This window comes from Notamacropus eugenii, chromosome 4 (assembly GCF_028372415.1).
Source record: "Notamacropus eugenii isolate mMacEug1 chromosome 4, mMacEug1.pri_v2, whole genome shotgun sequence".
NCBI classification, from domain to species: domain Eukaryota; kingdom Metazoa; phylum Chordata; class Mammalia; order Diprotodontia; family Macropodidae; genus Notamacropus; species Notamacropus eugenii.
Window position 1 is genome coordinate 333,012,194 of NC_092875.1, and position 19,387 is coordinate 333,031,580.

The window sequence follows — 19,387 nt, forward strand, 5'->3', positions numbered from 1 at the left end:
CAAACAGATGTCTGGTATTTAAATATTTGAAATATAAAAAACTAAACCACAATCCCAGCCAACCAGTCTCATTTTGCCTTTACCATTAACCATGCCACAATCTTCTACTACTCTAGATTTGCAATCTCTTCACAATAAATCCAACATAAATATCTGCCACTTTTTTAACATCTCTCCATCATTTAAGATGCATATTTACATTATTAGATTAAACCTTTGTTACCACCTATAGCATTATATGAATAATTCCCTAGTTTCCTTGACTCCAGATTATATTAAATTATTTTAGCTATACAAGGGCAATAAATAACTGCCAACTGATACTCAATGCATGTATTTTCATTTCCTAAATGCATTTCTAAGTTGGGGAGGCAAACAAAACAATACTTCATAAATAATTAGGACAAGTTCCTCACTTCATAGAAAGTCAAGTTTAATAGAAATATATTGTTCTGTACTTATTTTAAGTAAATCCTTCAGCAGGCTAACATATCTAACTCAATAACTGAAAAAAAACTGATTTGAAAATGTATAGATTTATTAATAAGATATATAGTGCTTTGTCAGCAAAGGGCTCAAGGCACTATTGTACACAGAACTTCACAACTTTACATTAAATTTTACAAATGTAAACTGGGAAGCAAACAAAGGAAGAAGATGGACAGCAAAAGGGAAAGATACACAAGAAAGAAAACAGAGAACAATTAAAAGTTATGAAAAAATATTTAATAATAATATTAAATCCCCAAACTGTAGCTTTATTGGGTGTCCAGCACAGGGCAAAGACACAATCCTGTTTTACTTCAAGATGTACTATCGATTATTTTTTAATTTTTCAAAAGAGCACGGCTTCTTATACTGGGATCAATGGACCCCTAATCAGTGGACAGATTTCAGCGGCTATATGAACTTGAAGGGGAAAAAAAAATACATCTTAATTTCCTCTATAAGCCTATATATTTTATTTTGCATTTCAAAGCATCATTTGGAAGTGTCCATAGGTTCCCCATATTGAGAATCCCTCAATTAGAGGGAGGAAAAGTCAGGTCCTCTGGGTCAACTGTCAGGCTTGAAATATTAACCTGGGCAGTTAATATTACCATGGTTGCCTATAAGGAGTAGACTTTAGTGTTTGTTTCCTTAACTGTGTTTATTTATTCCTTATTGTCTTCCCCAGAGAGATCCTCTAAGTTCCTAGTCAATTACCTATTCCATAATAATAATGCTCCAATGGTGTTTCCTGAACTAAGCTCTAGTTACTATTTCCAAAATGCATGTGGAGTACTTCCACTCAGATTTTTAACTTTGCAGTTTGACACATAAAACCCTTCACAATTTGGTTGCAGCCTACTCTTCCAAACAATTCTTATTGCTTGCCTTCATATTCTAATATAACTGACCTAGTTGCTGTTTCACAAACTCAGTATTACATATCCTGCCTCCATGAGTCTGTTTCTCATTCCTGAAATATATTCTTTCCTGACTGCCTTCTCTTAAAATCCTCAGTTTCCTTCAAGATTCACTTCCAGGGCAGCTAAGTTGCCCAGTGGATAGAACATTGGTCCTGGAGTCGGGAGGACCTGAGTTCAAGTCCAGACCCAGATACACTCACTAGCTGTATGACCACTTAACCCCACTTGTTTCCAGGGGAAAAAAGAAAAAAATTCACTCAAGGCACCACCTCCTGCAAACAGACTTTCCTGAACCCTCTACTTTTTAGTGCTTTCTCCTTCTTCAAATCATCTTATATCCATAGTCCCTGGCACAAAGGAGAATTGGTAAACTGAAATGAATACCTCAAATTAAATATATCCCCAAATGAACTCATAGTCTCTCTCTGCCCCACCTCTACCTTTCATTCTGAGACCATTCATTCATTCACTGAATTCTGGTCATACCTCTTTGATAGACACACACATAATTTACCCAGATTTTAGCAAAGCACTTAATAAGGTTACTCTTACGGAAAAAACTTGAAATGCAGGCCAGAAAAGGCTACAGCAGAGAGTGTACTAGACTTATAGTCAGGAAGAACTGAGTTCAAATTCTTCCTCAGACACAAACTAGTTGTGTGGCCCTAGACTTACTTCTCCATACCTCAGGTACCTCATCTGGCTTCCAAGATCCCCTCAGTTCTAAATCTGTGACCCTGTAAGTTGTTTGGATTCAGAAGTGCTTCAATGACTGGATTCAAAGAGCAGTCATTTGTGGCTGATTATCACCTTGCAAGGTCTCTAATGGAGTGTCCTAGAAATATGTTTGGTACTGTGAAGTCTGATATTTTTACCAATGATTTGCATGAAGACAGAGATTATATACACATCAAATTTGCATATGAAATGAAGCTGTCGTGGAAAACTAACACCTGGATAACAGATTCAGGATCCAAAGAAATATCTTGACAGGTTAGAAAACTAGACAAAATATAATGATATTCATTTATCCATACTAAATGTAAAGCCTTATATGTGGGTTTAAAAAAAAATCAGCTTCACAGATATAAAAGTTGCATGGCTTACTGGCATGGTTTGATAGAAGTTGCTCTAAAAATAAGCGCACCATAAATTAAAATAGTTATACAGCAGCCCAAAAATGCTAGTGTGATTTTAGGCTACATTAAAAAAAGGCATAATTTGAAGGAATAGTTATTTGGTCCCACTCAAACCACACCTAGAGTATTGTGTTCATTTCTGAATGTTTCACTTTTGAAGGGCATTTATAAGATAGAGAATATCCAGAGGAAGGTAACCAGGATTGTGAAGAGCCTCAAATTCATGAATGAACTGAAGGAGTTAGAAATGGAAGAGAAGAGAAGAGAAGAGAAGACTGAGGTTCCATGAGAGGGAAGAACATGACAACACCTGTTTAAGTATTCAAAGGCTGCCTTATAGAAGGACAAGACTTGTTCTGCTTAGCCCCTACAAGCAACAAGTAGAAGTTGAAGAATGGGAAAAGTAAGTTTGCTATTAGAAAATAATTCCCCCTAAAATGGGGTTGTACAAAAGAGGAATAGACTTTCTTGGAGGTAAGGGGTTCTATCTCACTAGTAGTCCTAGGATGAAGGCTAACTAATTCCTTAGCAAGGAGAGATATTGAGCTCTAAAGTCCTTGAGATCCTTCCCAACCCTTAGACTTTAATTCCTTATAGAATTTGATGTCTTTCCAAAGTTCTCATTGCAAAGATAATAAAGTGATTACATCAAACCCCAGAGAAATACAAGATGATCCCAACGAAATTCAGTGGCAATCAAAAGGATGAAAATCTATTAAAAAAGCCAAATGAAGGATGAATAACTCCTAATTTATGACAAAGCAAGACAGGCAGAGCACTGAGTTAGGTTCCTTAGCATATGTCTATAGAAACGCAGTATACACTCACAAAAAGCTTGGCTAGGACTGAATTAGGGAAAGAAGAAGACAGGATCAATGTATTTGGTAAAGTGTGCAATTCTTTCAATAATCCTAAACTGTTCCATCACAAAAATGACATCTTTTTAACACTATTTTTTCTATAATGTTGTTATATAACTGTGAATTATGGAGAATTATGGAATATCACAATCTCAAAACAATTTAAATTACAGGTTACCCAACAGACAATACATACATGATGGGTATAACTGGATTGCAGCACGTTACCAACGACAATTTATGTATAACATGCTGTGAAAAACGTCACCTAGGAAATGTATAACAGAATATTATAAAATGTATATAGAAAAGATAGTCGTGTATTAAGAGCAAAGAAAACCCGAGTGCTGATCTGGATCTGTATGCCTGCCAAGGTAAGACCTAAAAAGAAAGCTTCTAGTTTACATGCTCTATTAAAGATTTATGGGCAACACTGATGAAGTAATGACTAAACAAACTGAGGTATATGAAGAAAATGGAAAATTATTATTCCATAAGAAACAATATCATGAATACCGAGAAGCAGTGTTTTCCAGGTTGCACTCTTGACTTTCCCAGACTTCTCTATAAAACTACAGAAATTTCTGAACTGCTGAAGTATATTCTCCCCCTTGGATTTTACATACCATAAGTACACTTAGCCTCTATGGCTTGTCCCTCTGATTAGCTGGTTCCTCCCAGAACATTCATTTTAAGGAGGACAATTAGGCCAGACAGGTCTCAAATCTTCCCCAGGCTGTACTGCTAACTCTCTTAGACTTTCTTTACAATGCTGCCACATTAGGTACCTTCTCCTTTCCCATTCCTTTCAGCTTGCTTTTATGTATTATCTCCCATTATTAGAATCTAAGTCCTGTAAAGGCAAGGACTATTTTTCTTTCTGTTTCCATTTGTATTCCCAGTACCTGTTAGCATAGTGCTTGACACACAGTAAGTAGTTAAAAAATATTTACTGACTTTTCTTGGCATGAGTAAACACAGCCAGGAAAAAAAATACAAACAATGACAAGAGAAATGAATGTTGAAAAAAATTAAAATAGAATCCTAAAAAATGGTAAGGACTGAGCTTGACTCCAAGAGATATGATAGGGGACTCCCTCCCACTTCTTTGCAGAGATGGGAGATTGATGGGTTTGGAATTGTTCTTTGTTCAGTCATTTCAGTTGTGTCTGACTCTTCCTGACCCCAACTAGGGTTTTCTCGGCAAACATACTGGAGTGGTTTGCCATTTCCTTTTCCAGCTCATTTTACAGATGAGGAACTTAAGGCAACCAGGTTTAGATGACTTGCCCAGGGTCACACAACTATTAAGTGTCTGAGGCAACATTTGAACTCAGGTCTTTCTAACTCTAGGCCCAGTGCTCTATCCACTGTGCCACATAGTTGCCCCAAATTGCATGTAATGTGAGATTTTTTTTTTTAATGTTAACTAGTTTTGCTGAACTCATCTTTTTTTCCCTCCTTTTTTCTATTTTGTAATAACAGATGTCTTACTAATAGAAAGATGGGGTAGGTGGTTAAAAAATATATATCAATACAATGTTTTTTAAAATATTTATGAACAGAAATAGAAATGTATCAAATGGGATGAAATAGTATTTGTTATACTGCAATCCGAGTGATGACACTGACAAGATCACACATCTTCTTATGTGTTCTAAGCAATATTAGTTGTTCTGCAAAAATCATAACTTTCCTGCTACCTCCTGATCATAATATATAACACAAAACTATAATGTCACTGGAAAGTAAGTGAAAGCATTTCACATATTTTATATCAATGATCCTTCCAACAACCTTACCTTCTCTTGTTGGAGGCTGGTACCCCCCCAATTTTTTAATGGGAAAACTAAGTCCCAATAGTAGAGTAATAAATGTATTGACAGCATACACTAAAAAAAAATGATCGTTTGTCATTCTGTATTCATGAAGTCAAATTACCTTAAAAAAAATTTTTTTTTAATGGAGACCTAAAGCTTAATAGAAAGCTACTGCTATTGAAAGATAAATCACTATCAGTTTGTTTTCCAAACTAACTTTTCTCTCAAGAAATCACCAGGCTGGTTTCTTTCTCCCTAAAATACATTATTTTGCTTCAGTGGCTGAACATTAGATGTCCTAAATCACACATTTCTAAGAACCTGGAACTGGGGGGAAGAAAGAACAAGAAATAAAGGGAGGTGGGGGCAGGACTGAGGCAAAGAGATAGAGGGAGAGGGAAGAAGAGAAAAGAGACAGGGTGAGGTGAAGAGGGGAGGGAGAAGAAGGAAGGGAGAGAGAGTGAGAGGAAGAAATATGGAGACAGAGGAGGAAGGAGAGAAAGAGAGAGGGAAAAGGACAGGGACCCAGGGGGTTGAAGGGAGAAAGAATATGATGAGAGGAGACAATGTTTGTTTAAAAAAATTCATGTTAAACTATCAAAGGATAAAAATGGGCCTGTATAAATAATTCTGGACACTTCAAGGCTGACATTTATCTAGCTTACTCAAAAAAGTTGCCAGAGCATTAGAAAATATAGCTCACCCTTCACTAACCATCATAAGAATTCATTATAAGTCCTAACACATAGTTTCACTACCTTTCCAAAAGTGTGAAAGCTACTGGTTAAATGAAACATATAACACAGTTTCTATCACATGACCATTTTATTTCTCACATTTCTGGATGTAATTGAAATTCAGTAAGAAGTGATTACCTGTTTAAACAAACACTTGTTTTCACAAGACTTTCTACATGTGGCAGTTCTGTCCTGTAAATCTGAGTTTTTGAAAAAAAAATTTTAAACAATTTTTATATAAAAGTTTTGAGTTATAAATTCTTTCATTATCCCCTTCTCCCTCCCTGAGATGGCAAGCAACCAGATACAGGATATATGTGCAATTACCATATTAGTCATTGTGTATAAGAAGACTTGAATAAAAGAAAAAAATGAAAGAAAGTAAAAAAGAGCATGTTTCAGTCTGTATTCAATCAATATCAGTTCTTTCTCTGGAGGGGGATATTAGGCTTCATCATTAGTCTTTTGGAATTGTCTTGGATCACTGTACTGCTAGAATAGCCAAGTCATTCGCAGTTCTTCAATGAACAATATTGCAGTTACTATGTATAATGTTCTAGTTCTTTTCACTATGCATCAGTTCATGTAAGTCTTTTCAGGTTTTTCTGAAATCATCCTGCTTGTCATTTTTTATAGCACAATAATATTCCATTACAATCACATGCCACTGCTTAGTCATTCCATAATTGATGAGCATCCCTTTGATTTCCAATTCTTAGTCACCATAAAAAAGAGCTGCTATAAATATTTGTATACAAATAGGACCTTTTCCATTTTTTTTTTAGATGTTTTTGGGATATAGATCTGGCAATGGTACTGCTGAATCAAAGGGTATGCATAGTTTTATATCCATTTAGGCATAGTTCCAAATGGCTTTCCAGAATGGTTTGATCAGTTCGCAACTCCACCAATAGTGAAGTACCAGTTTTCCCACATCCCCTCCAAAATCCAACATTTTCCATTTTTGTCATTAGTCATTTTAAGAGGTATGAAGTAGTACCTTAATTTGCATTTCTAAGATCACTAGTGATTTAGAGGATTTTTTTCATATGATTATAGATAGTTTTGATTTCTTTCTCTAAAAACTGACTTCATATCCTTTGAACAATGGGGGAATGACTCTTATTTTTATAAATCTGACTCAGTTTTCTATATATCTGAGAAATGAGAGCTTTATCAGACACAGCTGTTGCAAAAAATTTTTTCCAGTTTTCTGCTTTCCTTTTAATTTTGGTTACACTGGCTTCATTTGTGTAAAAACTTTTAAATTTTATATTATCAAAATTATTTTATATTTTGTAATACTCTCTTCATCTTCTTTAGTCCTAAATTCTTTCCTTATCCATAAATCCAACAGATAAACTATTCCATGCTCTTTTAATTGCTTATGGTATCACCATTTATGTGTAAATCATGTATCCATTTTGACCTTATCTTGCTCTGTGGTGTGAGATGTTGGTCTACACCTGATTTCTACCGTACTGTTTTCCAGTTTTGCTACCAGTTTTTGTCAAATAGTGAGTTTTTGTTCCAAAAGCTTGGAACTTTGAATTTATCATACTAGATTACTGTGGTCATTTACTATAATGTAATTTGTATTGAATCTATTCCTTTCATTGGCCATCTATTTCTTAGCCAGTAACAGACTGTTTTGCTAATTACCATTTTATAAATATGGTTTGAGATCTGGTATGGCTAGACCAAATTCTTTTGTATTTTTTTTTCACTGATTCCTTTGATATGCTTGAGCTTTTGTTCTTCCTGATGAATTTTTTTTTTGCTCTATAAAATATTTTTTCATAGTTTAATTAGTATGGCACTAAATAAATAGATTTAGATAGAACTGACAGATTCCCAAATATATGATACTGTCTACAGTTATTTTAAATGAAATTTATTTCTTTTCTATCTCTTGCTGCAGGACTTTGTTAGCAATATATAGAAATGGTGATAATTTAGGTAGGTTTATTTTGCATCCTGCAACTTGGCTAAAGTTACTAATAATTTCAAGTTGTTTTTTAGTTGATTCTCTAGGACTTTCTAAGTATATCATCATAGCATTTTCAAAGAGTGATAGTTGTGTTTCTGTACTGCCTATTCTAATTCCTTTTATTTCTTTTTCTTCTCTTATTGCTATAGCTAACATTTCTGGTATATTAAATAACAGAGGTGATAATAGGCATCCTTCCTTCACCCCTTGGGAAAGATTCTAGTTTGTCCCCATTACAGATAATACTTACAGATGGTTTTATATAAACATTACTTATCATTTTAAGGTAATCTCTATTCTGTGCTTTCTTGTGTTTTTAATAAGAATGGGTACTTTTTTCCAAAGGCTTTTTCTGCATCTATTGAGACAATCATAACATTTCTATTGGCTTTGTTATTGATGGGATCAATTACACTAATAGTTTTCCTAATATTGAACCAGTCCTGTATTTCTGGTAAAATTCCTACCTGGTCATAGTGTATGATCCTTGTGATATACTGCTATAATCTTGGTAGTAATTTATTTTAAAATTTTACCTCAATATTCATTAGGGAAATTGGTCTATAATTTTCTCTCTCCATTTTGGCTCTTCCTGGTCTGGCTATCAGTACCATATTTGTGTCATAAAAGGAATTTGGTAGGACTTCTTCATCTATTTTTCCAAACAGATTGTATAGTACTGGGATTAACTGTTCTTTAAATGTCTGATAGAATTTGCTTATGAACCCCTCTGTTGCTGGGGATTTTTTCTTAGGAAGTTCATGGATGGCTTATTCAACTTCTTCCTCTAAGATTGAGTTATTTAAATATTTCATTTCTTCTGTTAACGTGGGTAATTTATATTTTGGTAGATATTCACCCATTCCAATTAGACTGTCAAATTTACTGGCACATAATTGAGCAAAATAGTTCCCAGCAATTGTCTCAATTTACCCTTTATTGGTGGTGAGTTCACCTCTTTTATTTTTCATACTAGTAATTTGGTTTACTTTTCAAGTCAAATTAACCAATGGTTTATCTAGTTTATTGAGGTTTTATTTGGTTTCTTTTTCCATAAAAATATTAGTTCAATAGTTTTCTTACTTTTAATTCTATTAATCTCTCCTTTGATTTTCCGGATTTCAATTAGAGTAAAAATACTATAATTGAGTATTTTTAATTTGTTCTTTTTCAAGTTTTTTTTTTTAGTTTTATGCCCAATTCATTGATCTGCTTTTTTTCTATTCTACTGATGTAAGCAATTAGGTTTCCCTAAATACAGCTTTGGCTGCATCCCATAAATTTTGGTATGTTGTCTCATTGTCATTTTCTTTAATGAAATTACTGATTGTTTCTACAACTTGTTCTTTGACCCACTTGTCCTTTAGGATTAGATTACTTAATTTCCAATTAATTTGTAATCATTTTTCTCTTGTCCATTATTGAATATAATTTTTATTGCATTATGATCTGAAAAGGATGCATTTATATTTCTGCTTTTCTGCATTTGATTGTGAAGTTTTTGTGTCCTAATAGTCAATTTTGTTTAGGTGCCATGTATTGCTGAGAAAAAAAAACATATTCCTTTCCATTTCCATTCAATTTTCTCCAAAGATCTATCATATTTAACTTTTCCAAAATTTTATTCATCTCCTTAACTTCTTTCTTGTTCATTTTTTGGTTAGATTTATCTAGCTCTGAGAGGAGAAAGTTGAGTTCCCCTACTAGTATATGTTTTTTTCATGTGTTCTTTAGTCAGTACATTCCCACTAGTTTAATTTGATATCCTGTAGTTCTGTTTTGGATTAGATTATGCTGAAGTCAATACATTATTTCTGGAAACCTACTTATACCAAACTATGTGACCAAGATCATTTTTTTTTTTTTTGGTAACAACCTTCAAGTCCTTTGGATATAAAATTCTGACTACAGAATTCAATAAGACTCTCCAGAAGTTAGTTTCAGTCTCACCTTTCCTCATAATAAGCCTATTTTTCTTGCTTTTTCTTTGCTAGCTTACCTGCTTCCTTCTACCCAGTACATTATGAATTCTCATTCCTAGTGCAGTGATATGAGATGGATAAAAGGTATGGTGACAGAAGTCTATGCTGACTACTTGACCATTCAGATGTAATGTTAATGAGAGTTAAAGATCTTCCCTGTCCATTAATAGGCCTCAGGTAGAGCGCATTAAGGGAAGTTTGATTAGGGGAGGCTTGTTTGATAGGAAGGCCCACACCTTTTGTTAATTTCTAATGATGAACTGGGTGGTAATGCCTTCTGGCTCTGAAAAGTGTAAAATATATATGGGCCAGCTAGGTGGTACAGTGGATAGAGCACCAGGCCAAGTCACTTAACTCTAACTGCCTCAACCTGAGTCATCTACAGTCATCCTGATGAGAAATGAGGCTGGTGACCTGCACAGCCCTCCCTCACTCAAAACAAAGTCAAATCCAAGTCATGTCATTATTTCTCTGATAGCATGGCCTTCTTTGGCAACGAAGGATGAACACACACGCACACACACACACACACTCTCTCTCTCTCTCTCCCCCCCCCCCCCCCTCTCTCTCTCTCTCTCTCTCTCTCTCTCTGAGAGGTTTTGCTTTGAGGTTTATTCTTTGGAAGAAGGTTCGTGTTCCAGAAGAGACTCTGGGCAGCCAGTAAGGAAACCCCCTGGCTTTGAAAATCCAGATGGTGGTGCTTCTCTCTCTGGCAACTATGTATGTATGTAATGGTCAGACAGTTGGATCTGTCTATCTGTGATATATGTACTGCTTATAGTCACACAATTAGAAGCCTGGTCTGTTGCTCTTTATTTCCCTGCTTGTATTTTCTCCACTGGAATATGTGATTAAAGAAGAAAACTCCAAAAGTTGCTTTCCTTTTAGAAAAGCAGATCTAAGAACCTGTGCTAGCAGGATGTGTCAGAGTGCTTGCTGATATACCAGATAAGAGGCACATGCCTGAACTTCCATTACCCATCAGCCCCTCTCTTTTCTAGAGACTTTCTACATAAACACTATCAAAAAGGAAACAGGACCATAACTCAAAGTCCTTATACCTAATCTGACAACCATGACATTATTTTCCTTTGCCTGAAGTTAAAAAACAAAACCTCAGTTAAGGGAAGAGTTAAGGACTAGACTAAGGTCTAGAATACAACCTACTCACAGAATGGGCCCAGAACTGAAGTGAGAAGGATCTACAAATATTTTGGCTAGACCACTGCTTCAAAGCTCCAAGATTTTTCAGCTCAAATACCATCCTTTTCACTTCCTGACTCTGCGCACTTCTCTCACCTTTTGCATCTTGGACTGAGGAGTCTCAGGACTTAAACATTAGACATTATAAATCTGTCCTTAAGTCTCAGCATCCATCCAGCACCTGTGCCCCATAAATTGGAAGAGAATTGACTCACTTTCCATAACTAATAAGAACTATTGATGTTTGGAGTTCCTCACAAAGGTACTATATACCCATTAGCTAGCAAAATAAACATCCAAAGTGGGTGCCTTGCACAATAACTTTCTAAACCTGCCAAACTAACTACAAATCTATAATCAGGAAGATTAATTCAAGGACTTAAGGAGACCAAACGGAGGGGAACTAGTTAAGAAGCTATTATAATAGTTTAAGCAAATAATAAAGGCATTATTTAACATAACTGCAATAAAATGGAAACAAGGGAAAAAACAAAGGAGGTTGAATAAATAAAACTGGCTACAAATCAAAGATGATTTTAGTGAGTCAGTCAAAAAACATTTAATTAAGTGTCTATTGTGTCAATTATATGCCAGGCGTTGTGATCAGCTCTGGAGATGCGAAAAAAGGAAAAGAAAATCCTTGCTTTTGAGGAGCTAAGAGTGTAATGTGAGAGACAATATGCAAGTAACTATGTACAAACAAGCTCTATACAGGATAAATCAGAAATAATGAACAGACGTAGGCACTAGAATCAAGAGAGATCAGGATGAGCTTCCTGTAGAAAGTGAAATGTTAGCTGAGACAAAAGGTAGACGGCAAAGAGAGAGAAAGAGAATTCAAGCAAGGGGGACAGCCAGGGAAAACACTCTAAAACTAGAGATGAAATATCTTATTCAAGGAACAGCATGAAGGGGAGTGGCATTGGATGAAAGAGTATGTTGTATAGGAGGGGGAAGGAGAAAAGCTGTGTAAGGTATAAGAAACCTTGAATGTTGGGGGCTATTAATGAGGGGAGCTATGTTATAAAGGGTTTTGAAAGTCAAACAGACGATTTTATATTTGATTCTGTAGATCAGAGCCAATGAAGCTTATTAAGTAGGGGAGAGTGACTTGTCAGATCTGCATTTAAGGAAAATCACACTGATAACAGTTTGGATTGACTAAAGTGGAAAAAGACTTGCAGCAGACAAACCAACCAAAACCTACTCAGATAATTCAGCCATGAGATGAAGGCCTGCCCAAGGACGGTGGAAATTTCAGAGAAGACAAGTGAATATATTCAAGAGACAGTACTAAGGTGAAATTGACAGTCTGCATATGAGAGATGAAAATGAGGAGTCAGGGATGACACTAAGGTTGTGAGCCTGGAGAATGGAAAGATGGTAAATATCCTTCACAAAGAAAGGAAAGTTTGGAAGGGGGTAGTTTGAGAAAAAAAGTGAGTTCATTTCTGGACAAACAGAATTTACAATGTCTACAGGAGGACATCCATTTAGAAAGGAGAATATTAGGTGGAGATGTGAGTCAGGAGGTCAGCAGGGAAGTTAGGACTGGATAAGCAGATTCAAGAATCATCAGCACAGACATGATAATTGAATCCATTAGAAAAGATAAGATTATCAAGTAAAAAAAAATACAAAGGGAGCAGAGAAGAGGGCCCAATGTCAAGGTTTAGGGTGTAGCTGATGGAGAATAGTAACATAAGGAGAAATGGCTAGTAGGGGTGGGGAATGGATATGTTAGTACAATTTAATTACTGTTACTTAACTTTATATTAAGTGTAACTTTAACACAACTGAATAGTTAGTACGCTGAATTTTGATTTTGCCTTATGAGAAATTGTATGTTCCATAGGAAGTTTTAAGAATTTTTATATTACTAGTACAGAAACAAACAGACATGAAGCTTACCTTTTCTTGATTAGTAAGGTAATATCTAAACTTCCAAACCAAATCTTGTTCTTCATATGTAAGCTGCTTTGTTGGTGGATAACTTACTATAATCTATTAAAAATAATGAAATGTATTTTGTTTATTAAAAGCTGGATTTCAGATTTTTTTTTTACCTTAATGATAAACTCTATGACTACCTCCCAAAATAAGGAATTTGATGCAGAGGCATCTAAGATGCAAATATGTCCCTCACATCGAAAAGAATCAGATATTAATATAAATAATAGAGAACTAAAAGAAACTATGGAGATTATCTTGATCAGCCTCATTTTACAAATTAGCAAACTAAAGCCTAAAGAGGTGAAATGACTAACTTAGATGTAGGTAACAGAGGTAGGATTCAAACTTCATTCCATGGATCCTAGACCAACAGTAACTTAACTATATCCAAATGTCTCTTTGGGTTCACAAAGTTAATGTGTAAGATAAATAAGTACAAATAGCCCCTGATTTTTGCTGCTTGGAATATATATTCTGGTCTTTAGAGGTTTCTCACAGCCTTCACTCATTCATTCAAAAGACATGTTTCAGAACAACCCACCAAAAAATGAGGCATTTTTTTCCAAAATGAGACAAAATATTCAGGAATATTTTTCAGTATTAGAGAAAGAACCAAATACAGGTTCCATCTTTATGGACCTCCAATTCAATGGACCTTTAGAAATGTTCTGGGAGGCAGAAAAAAAAATGAAAGAAGAACTAAAAAAGCATAAATGAGTCATGATAATAAAATCACACTTAACATGAGAAACTGCACCTAAGGATCATTTTAATTTCTTAGATTCCCTGAAAAAAATTCAATACTAATAAAGTTATAAAATGTTCATTAGAACATAAGAAAATCAACATTAACTTACATTTAGCTGATCCCTGGTGGCAGCATTAGGTTTGAGATCATGGTCAGATGGTCCACTTCGCAAACTTCGGGCAAGCTTGTGATGTTTACTTTCAACTAAATTCTCCTACAAATAAGAATTACTAAGAATGTATAAGTTCTAATAACCAAGTCATAAAGAAAATAAAACAATTTATCATAAGTATGACAATTTTTAGGAATATATAGGACTTTATATTAATACTACTTTAGTCCATTAAATATGCATTATCAACTTGAAAATAGGAAAAACTGAGGAAGAAAAATTATAAATTACTAAACACAGAATCACAGAATGATACAGCTAAAAGGAAATTTAGAGATTATTCAGTTTAAACATATTTTACAGATGAAGGAAGGGAGGCTCAAGAAGATTAAATTCCATATCCAAAGTCACATAGCTAAGCCAACAGCAAGTCTGGGATTTGAATCAATGTCTCCTCTTGTCCCAAGACAATGGGGAGAAAAAGACTCCCCACTACTTGGCACAGAATTTTAGAACTAAAAGAGAGTTCAAGATTCATCTAGTCCAATCAATACACAAAAATCATCCCCCACAAAACTGATCTAATTCAGCCTCTGCCTGAAGACCTCCAAAGAAGAGGAAGCCACCACCTCTCAAGGTAATCGTCTTTTATATATCTCTAAGTAATTAGGAAGTTTTCCTGATATTAAGTTTAAATTGCAACTGAGGCTCAAGTCTAATCCTTCTTCCACATAACAACTCTTCAAATACTTGAATCAGTCAGTCAACAAGCACTCGTTAAGCACCTACTATGTGCCAGGCACTGTGCTAAATTCTAGAGGTACAAAGATTAATAAAAAATAAAACAGTTCTTGCTCTCAAGGAGTTTGCACTCCAAGGTGGCCTCCAAACTTCCATGAGGCACGAAAATACAGCTCTGTATGAGTATTTCTCTAGTCAATGATTTTCATTATCAATGATAAGTACTTTTCTACCCTAAGAAACCCAGAGTTCAAACACCTACTCTTCTTCTCAGCGTACTCATATATATATGCCCTCTTGCCCTAAAGAATTCAATTCGTGGAACACGATAATTACAATCACCTGTTGGAAGATTTATTTCTCTGTTAATCCACTGACCTTGATTCTTAACTACATTAATATTCAAAGTATTGCAAAACTGTTAGTGCTTTAAAGTTTAAAACTGCATCAAGACTTTTGGAACTCTCTGTGTTTTAAAAATCCAAAAGGTAATAAAAAAAAATATTCAACAGGGGATATTCTCTAAGGTGAGAAGGGTAAGGGATGAAAGAAGACACATACTTATAATCTGAAAGCTAATAGTAATTAGCTTTAATATGAATCTTAATATGAAGACCTAGTTGCTACTCTGGAAACACAATAGAAAATAATAGCAAAAGACCAAACACACACACACACACACACACACACACACACACACACACGAGAACTGAAACTGTGAGACTGAACTGCCTGCTGCACATAAGTAAATTACAGTTTCCCCCTTTAAATGTCAGATCTTATTTTCTTTTAAACATTTTGGATAGTAATTTTTCTAATAAAGATTACACACTTCCCTGACTCCCTAAGCAGAGTATACTAAACATAATTTAACCTTTTTTTTGATGACTCAGGGTCATTATTATGAACATCAATTATTGTACTGTGCTGTAATAGTTATATCCTGAGGGGCTATTGAAATACATAGGGTAGTTTGCTTCTACATTAAATGGCCCTAAGAGGGCTATTCTTTTGTAGTTCATGTCTGCTTTTTATAGTTTTGGGGCTTTTTTTTGGTCTTCAATATTGCTGTCAAGTTGTCAGTTATGATTTCTTGCTGTGCAAATGTGCCTGCCTACAGCAGCCCTGCCTACTCCTTTAAAATTTGCTGTTTATAAGTAAACCAGCTCTAAGTAAGAGTCTGTCCTATGACAAAAGTACATGAGGTTTAGTGGATGGACTTTATGACCTCTATATGTTGGCTGCTGCTAAAATGACCTCTATATGTTGGCTGCTGCTAAAATACTTTTTTTCCCCTACTTAGAAGCATGGAGACTTAAGAGTTGGCAGGATTCTCTAAAATCATCTAATTCTCCATTCAAAAAAAAAGAATCCTCTCTAAAATATCTGTAACAGATCCAATCCTCTGAATAAAATTTCTAACAGGAAGTTTCACTACCTTGCTCATTTCATCCCTGGAAAACTCTAATTTCTTGTCAATTTTCCTTCTAAGATTTTCTATAGAGTGAAAATCTTCTACACATTTATTTGCTTCTACTGGACTGGACTGAATTCTGCTCTCCACAGCTATAAAGAATAAAGTCAGTTCCTATTTCATAAATGCCCTTCAAATATCTGAAAAGAGATAACATGTCCTGCTTAAATTTCTCTTATCCCCCCTAGTTTCTTCAGTCTTTTGGGTATTCTAATATATTTGAGTTTGCCAGCGAAGTGGACTCAAGGTAAGAGTGGTATAGTTATATATTTTGAAAACAATATGAGGTAAAAAACTATCACCCTAGGAAATATACTATAGCTGCATTGTAACTCACCATAGACATCTGGGGGTCAGGCACTTTCACTATTTCAAAACTCGTTAAAATTGGGGATGACTCATCACCATCCTAGATGCCAAAGGAAGGAGGGAGAAAATACAAGAATGAAGGAAAGGAAAAGAAAAACGATAATATTCTAGAAATACTGAAGAAAAATAAATGGGTTTTGATCCAATTATGACATTTTTTGATGATAATTATGAAAATTCCTATACTTTGATAAGAGGCCTTCTAAGTTAAAAAAGATCTAATATGTTTCTTACTCCCCCTTTGGGGCCATAGGGACAAGAGAGGAAAAATCAAAGCCTATCGATGAAAATGTGCAACACATTGTAGAGAGTTGAGATTCATGGGCAATTATTTTATTTATTTCTGAAACTTTCTTAAAATGATATGCTGGCTTCGTTATTTATCCGCAAAAATTACCAAGTAGATATGGTGAGGTCAAAGAAAGAAAAAGAAAGTGTGATACCACATGAGGTTCATTAGAGGAGAAAGGCCTTCTCATAGGGGTGGTTAAATTCAGATGGCTACCAATCTATACATCATTCAAGACTCAGCTGCACAACTCTTCAGAGTAACCCTGACTCAGAAGTATGCAAATCTTAAGGATAAGAATTTATTAATTAATTCTAAAGAAAAGTCTTTGTTTTTAAATCCTCAATACCATGAAGGTAAAGCAGCACAATAAACACTATGTCCACATAAAGGACCAATGGCATTAAGATTAGAGTCATTTGTGAACAGTTCTGAAGCTTATGCCAAACTATTAAGATTAAGTTTCTAAATACTTTTATATTTTCCTCTTTAAATAGCCTGCAAAAAAATTGGGAAAAGTCAAAAAAGAGTTATTATATTTATATATATATATATATATCAAATTATAGTTGGACTTCTGTAAAGTAATTGAGTCTTACAGAAAGCCACAAATTCCTGTAGTCACTGTTTAACAAGCTGGTTTTCAGTCACAACACCAGAAAACACATTTATCAACCCAACTATGACAAGTAATCTTCACTTAGACTATCTATCACCAAAGACAGGTGACAAGAAAGTCTATTTCCATTAGATTCAATACACTGGACCAGCAATCTTTACACTAAGTGGAAGTATGACAGGCTGGGTAGACAGCCACTAATTAATAAACAATTTTCAGGGAGCAGTAGAAAGGGGTCAAGAACTTGCTGAAGCATGCTTTCAAAAACTACCCCTAGAAATTCTATTAATTACTTTTTTAGCTACTCTATTATCAATTATTAAATTATTTCATAAATTTAGAATTTTGTCCCTGTGTTTCTATAAATGTGCTACCATATTCTCATTATCTTTTTTGGGACTACAAGTTCCATGACACCAAGAAATTTATTGTTCAAATCTAATTATATAGAGTATAATAAGTATATGTGTTCAAGACATTATTATGCAATAGTGATAAGTTAGTTTCACTTTAACATTTCACTCCTTAGTGTAGAATCAGTTTATAAAACATTAAATATTAACTACTTTATCTTATTTCATCCCAAACTCTCATTTACAGAAGAATTCAAATGGGTCCATTACTCAGAATCTTTAATTAAAAGGAGAAATACACAAAGCAAAAACAAATTACAAAATAGAACGAAGAAATAAAATGTAAGATTTTAATTCAAAAGTAGCACAAGAAATTGTCATGAGCTAACAACAACCAAAAAAACCCAACATCTTTCTTGACTTTAAGTCACAAAAATCTGTTAAATAATTTGGAAAAAGAACACCACCATTCATGAAAGCTTAAGGAAAAATAAATATTAAAGCATACAGTTAATGTGTCATTTCTTAAAACAGAAAATGTTGTAATTTTTTTCTGAATTTTCTCATAACTGCAGTAGTATAATATTAATACTGTTATTACGTTAGCTATTTCAAAAGTGTGGACACATTTCCATAGAGGCAGGAATTTTGTGGAATACATAAAGCTATATCAATAAAACTCACTAAAAAGTAAAGAAAAATTATTTTTCATAATAGAAAGAAATAAAATTGTAAATAAACCCTTGTTCTTACTATATTTACCAAGCAAAAAAACTATGTATGGTTCTTCATAACTTTAATGAAACACTAGTTTTTAATTTTATGAGTATTACTGGTGTCTTCCTCACCAATTTGAAGAACAATAAATCAAAAAGTTTTAATCGCTTGCATTCTTATTGAATTCTGTAATCTAGAACTGCATTACATAAATGATTGGCTTTTGTAATCTTGTTGTAGCTATACTATTTGATTTGTATGTACATAAACAGCTGTTGCTGACAGCTGTCTGCTGCTGTCTTGCAACCAAATAATTCATCTCTGCTGGAATGTCAGTAATGTTTTTAATGCTTTCCCCCTATTTGTTTTAAAGAGGCCATAAATAGGTCTCAGGCACATACCTTTTCATAGTAAACTATACCGTATTCCTTATCATCACATTTGACACATCGAAACTCAACCATTAAGTACATAAAATTAGAACTTCGTTTTTCACTCTATAAAAAAAGAGAAACTATGTAAAATAAAGGTTGACAGTTTTATAATTTGCATTAATATAGAGTATGGATCAGGATATCAAGTAAAAAACTACTTCCTGGTGAGATTACAATTTTTATTTATATTACCACATTCATCAAAACATTTACTGTCTGTTATTCTAACAACTTCTTTCTCAAATCTCACTTTGGAACTATTTTATATAAATATTGACACATAGAACATCTGTGTTTCTATAGTAAAAATCTCTTAGAGATTAGTCATCTAAAGCAAAAATATTTAATAGTTCAATCAGAGGGTAATTTCAAATGTGAAACTGAGTGTTAGCTTAGGAAAGCCTACTGAGACAAAGCTAACTATGCATAAAAGAG

The 19,387-nt window shown here is 34.2% G+C and overlaps 1 protein-coding gene across 4 annotated transcripts in view; it reads right to left on the reverse strand.

Moving 5' to 3' along the window:
* PIK3C3 (phosphatidylinositol 3-kinase catalytic subunit type 3) overlaps positions 1–19,387 on the reverse strand; it is a 199,007-nt gene that overhangs the window by 156,230 nt on the left and 23,390 nt on the right. For all 4 annotated transcript variants that reach the window (XR_011966213.1, XM_072605264.1, XM_072605266.1 and 1 more), the window contains exons 6-9: positions 18,920–19,015; positions 16,509–16,580; positions 13,954–14,058; positions 13,055–13,147 (exon numbers count right to left, since the gene is read on the reverse strand). Coding sequence is in view for 3 of the 4 variants with exons in the window: in XM_072605264.1 (XP_072461365.1) it covers positions 13,055–13,147; positions 13,954–14,058; positions 16,509–16,580; positions 18,920–19,015 (366 nt within the window). In the remaining variant the exon portion in view is untranslated. The remainder of the gene's footprint in view (positions 1–13,054; positions 13,148–13,953; positions 14,059–16,508; positions 16,581–18,919; positions 19,016–19,387) is intronic.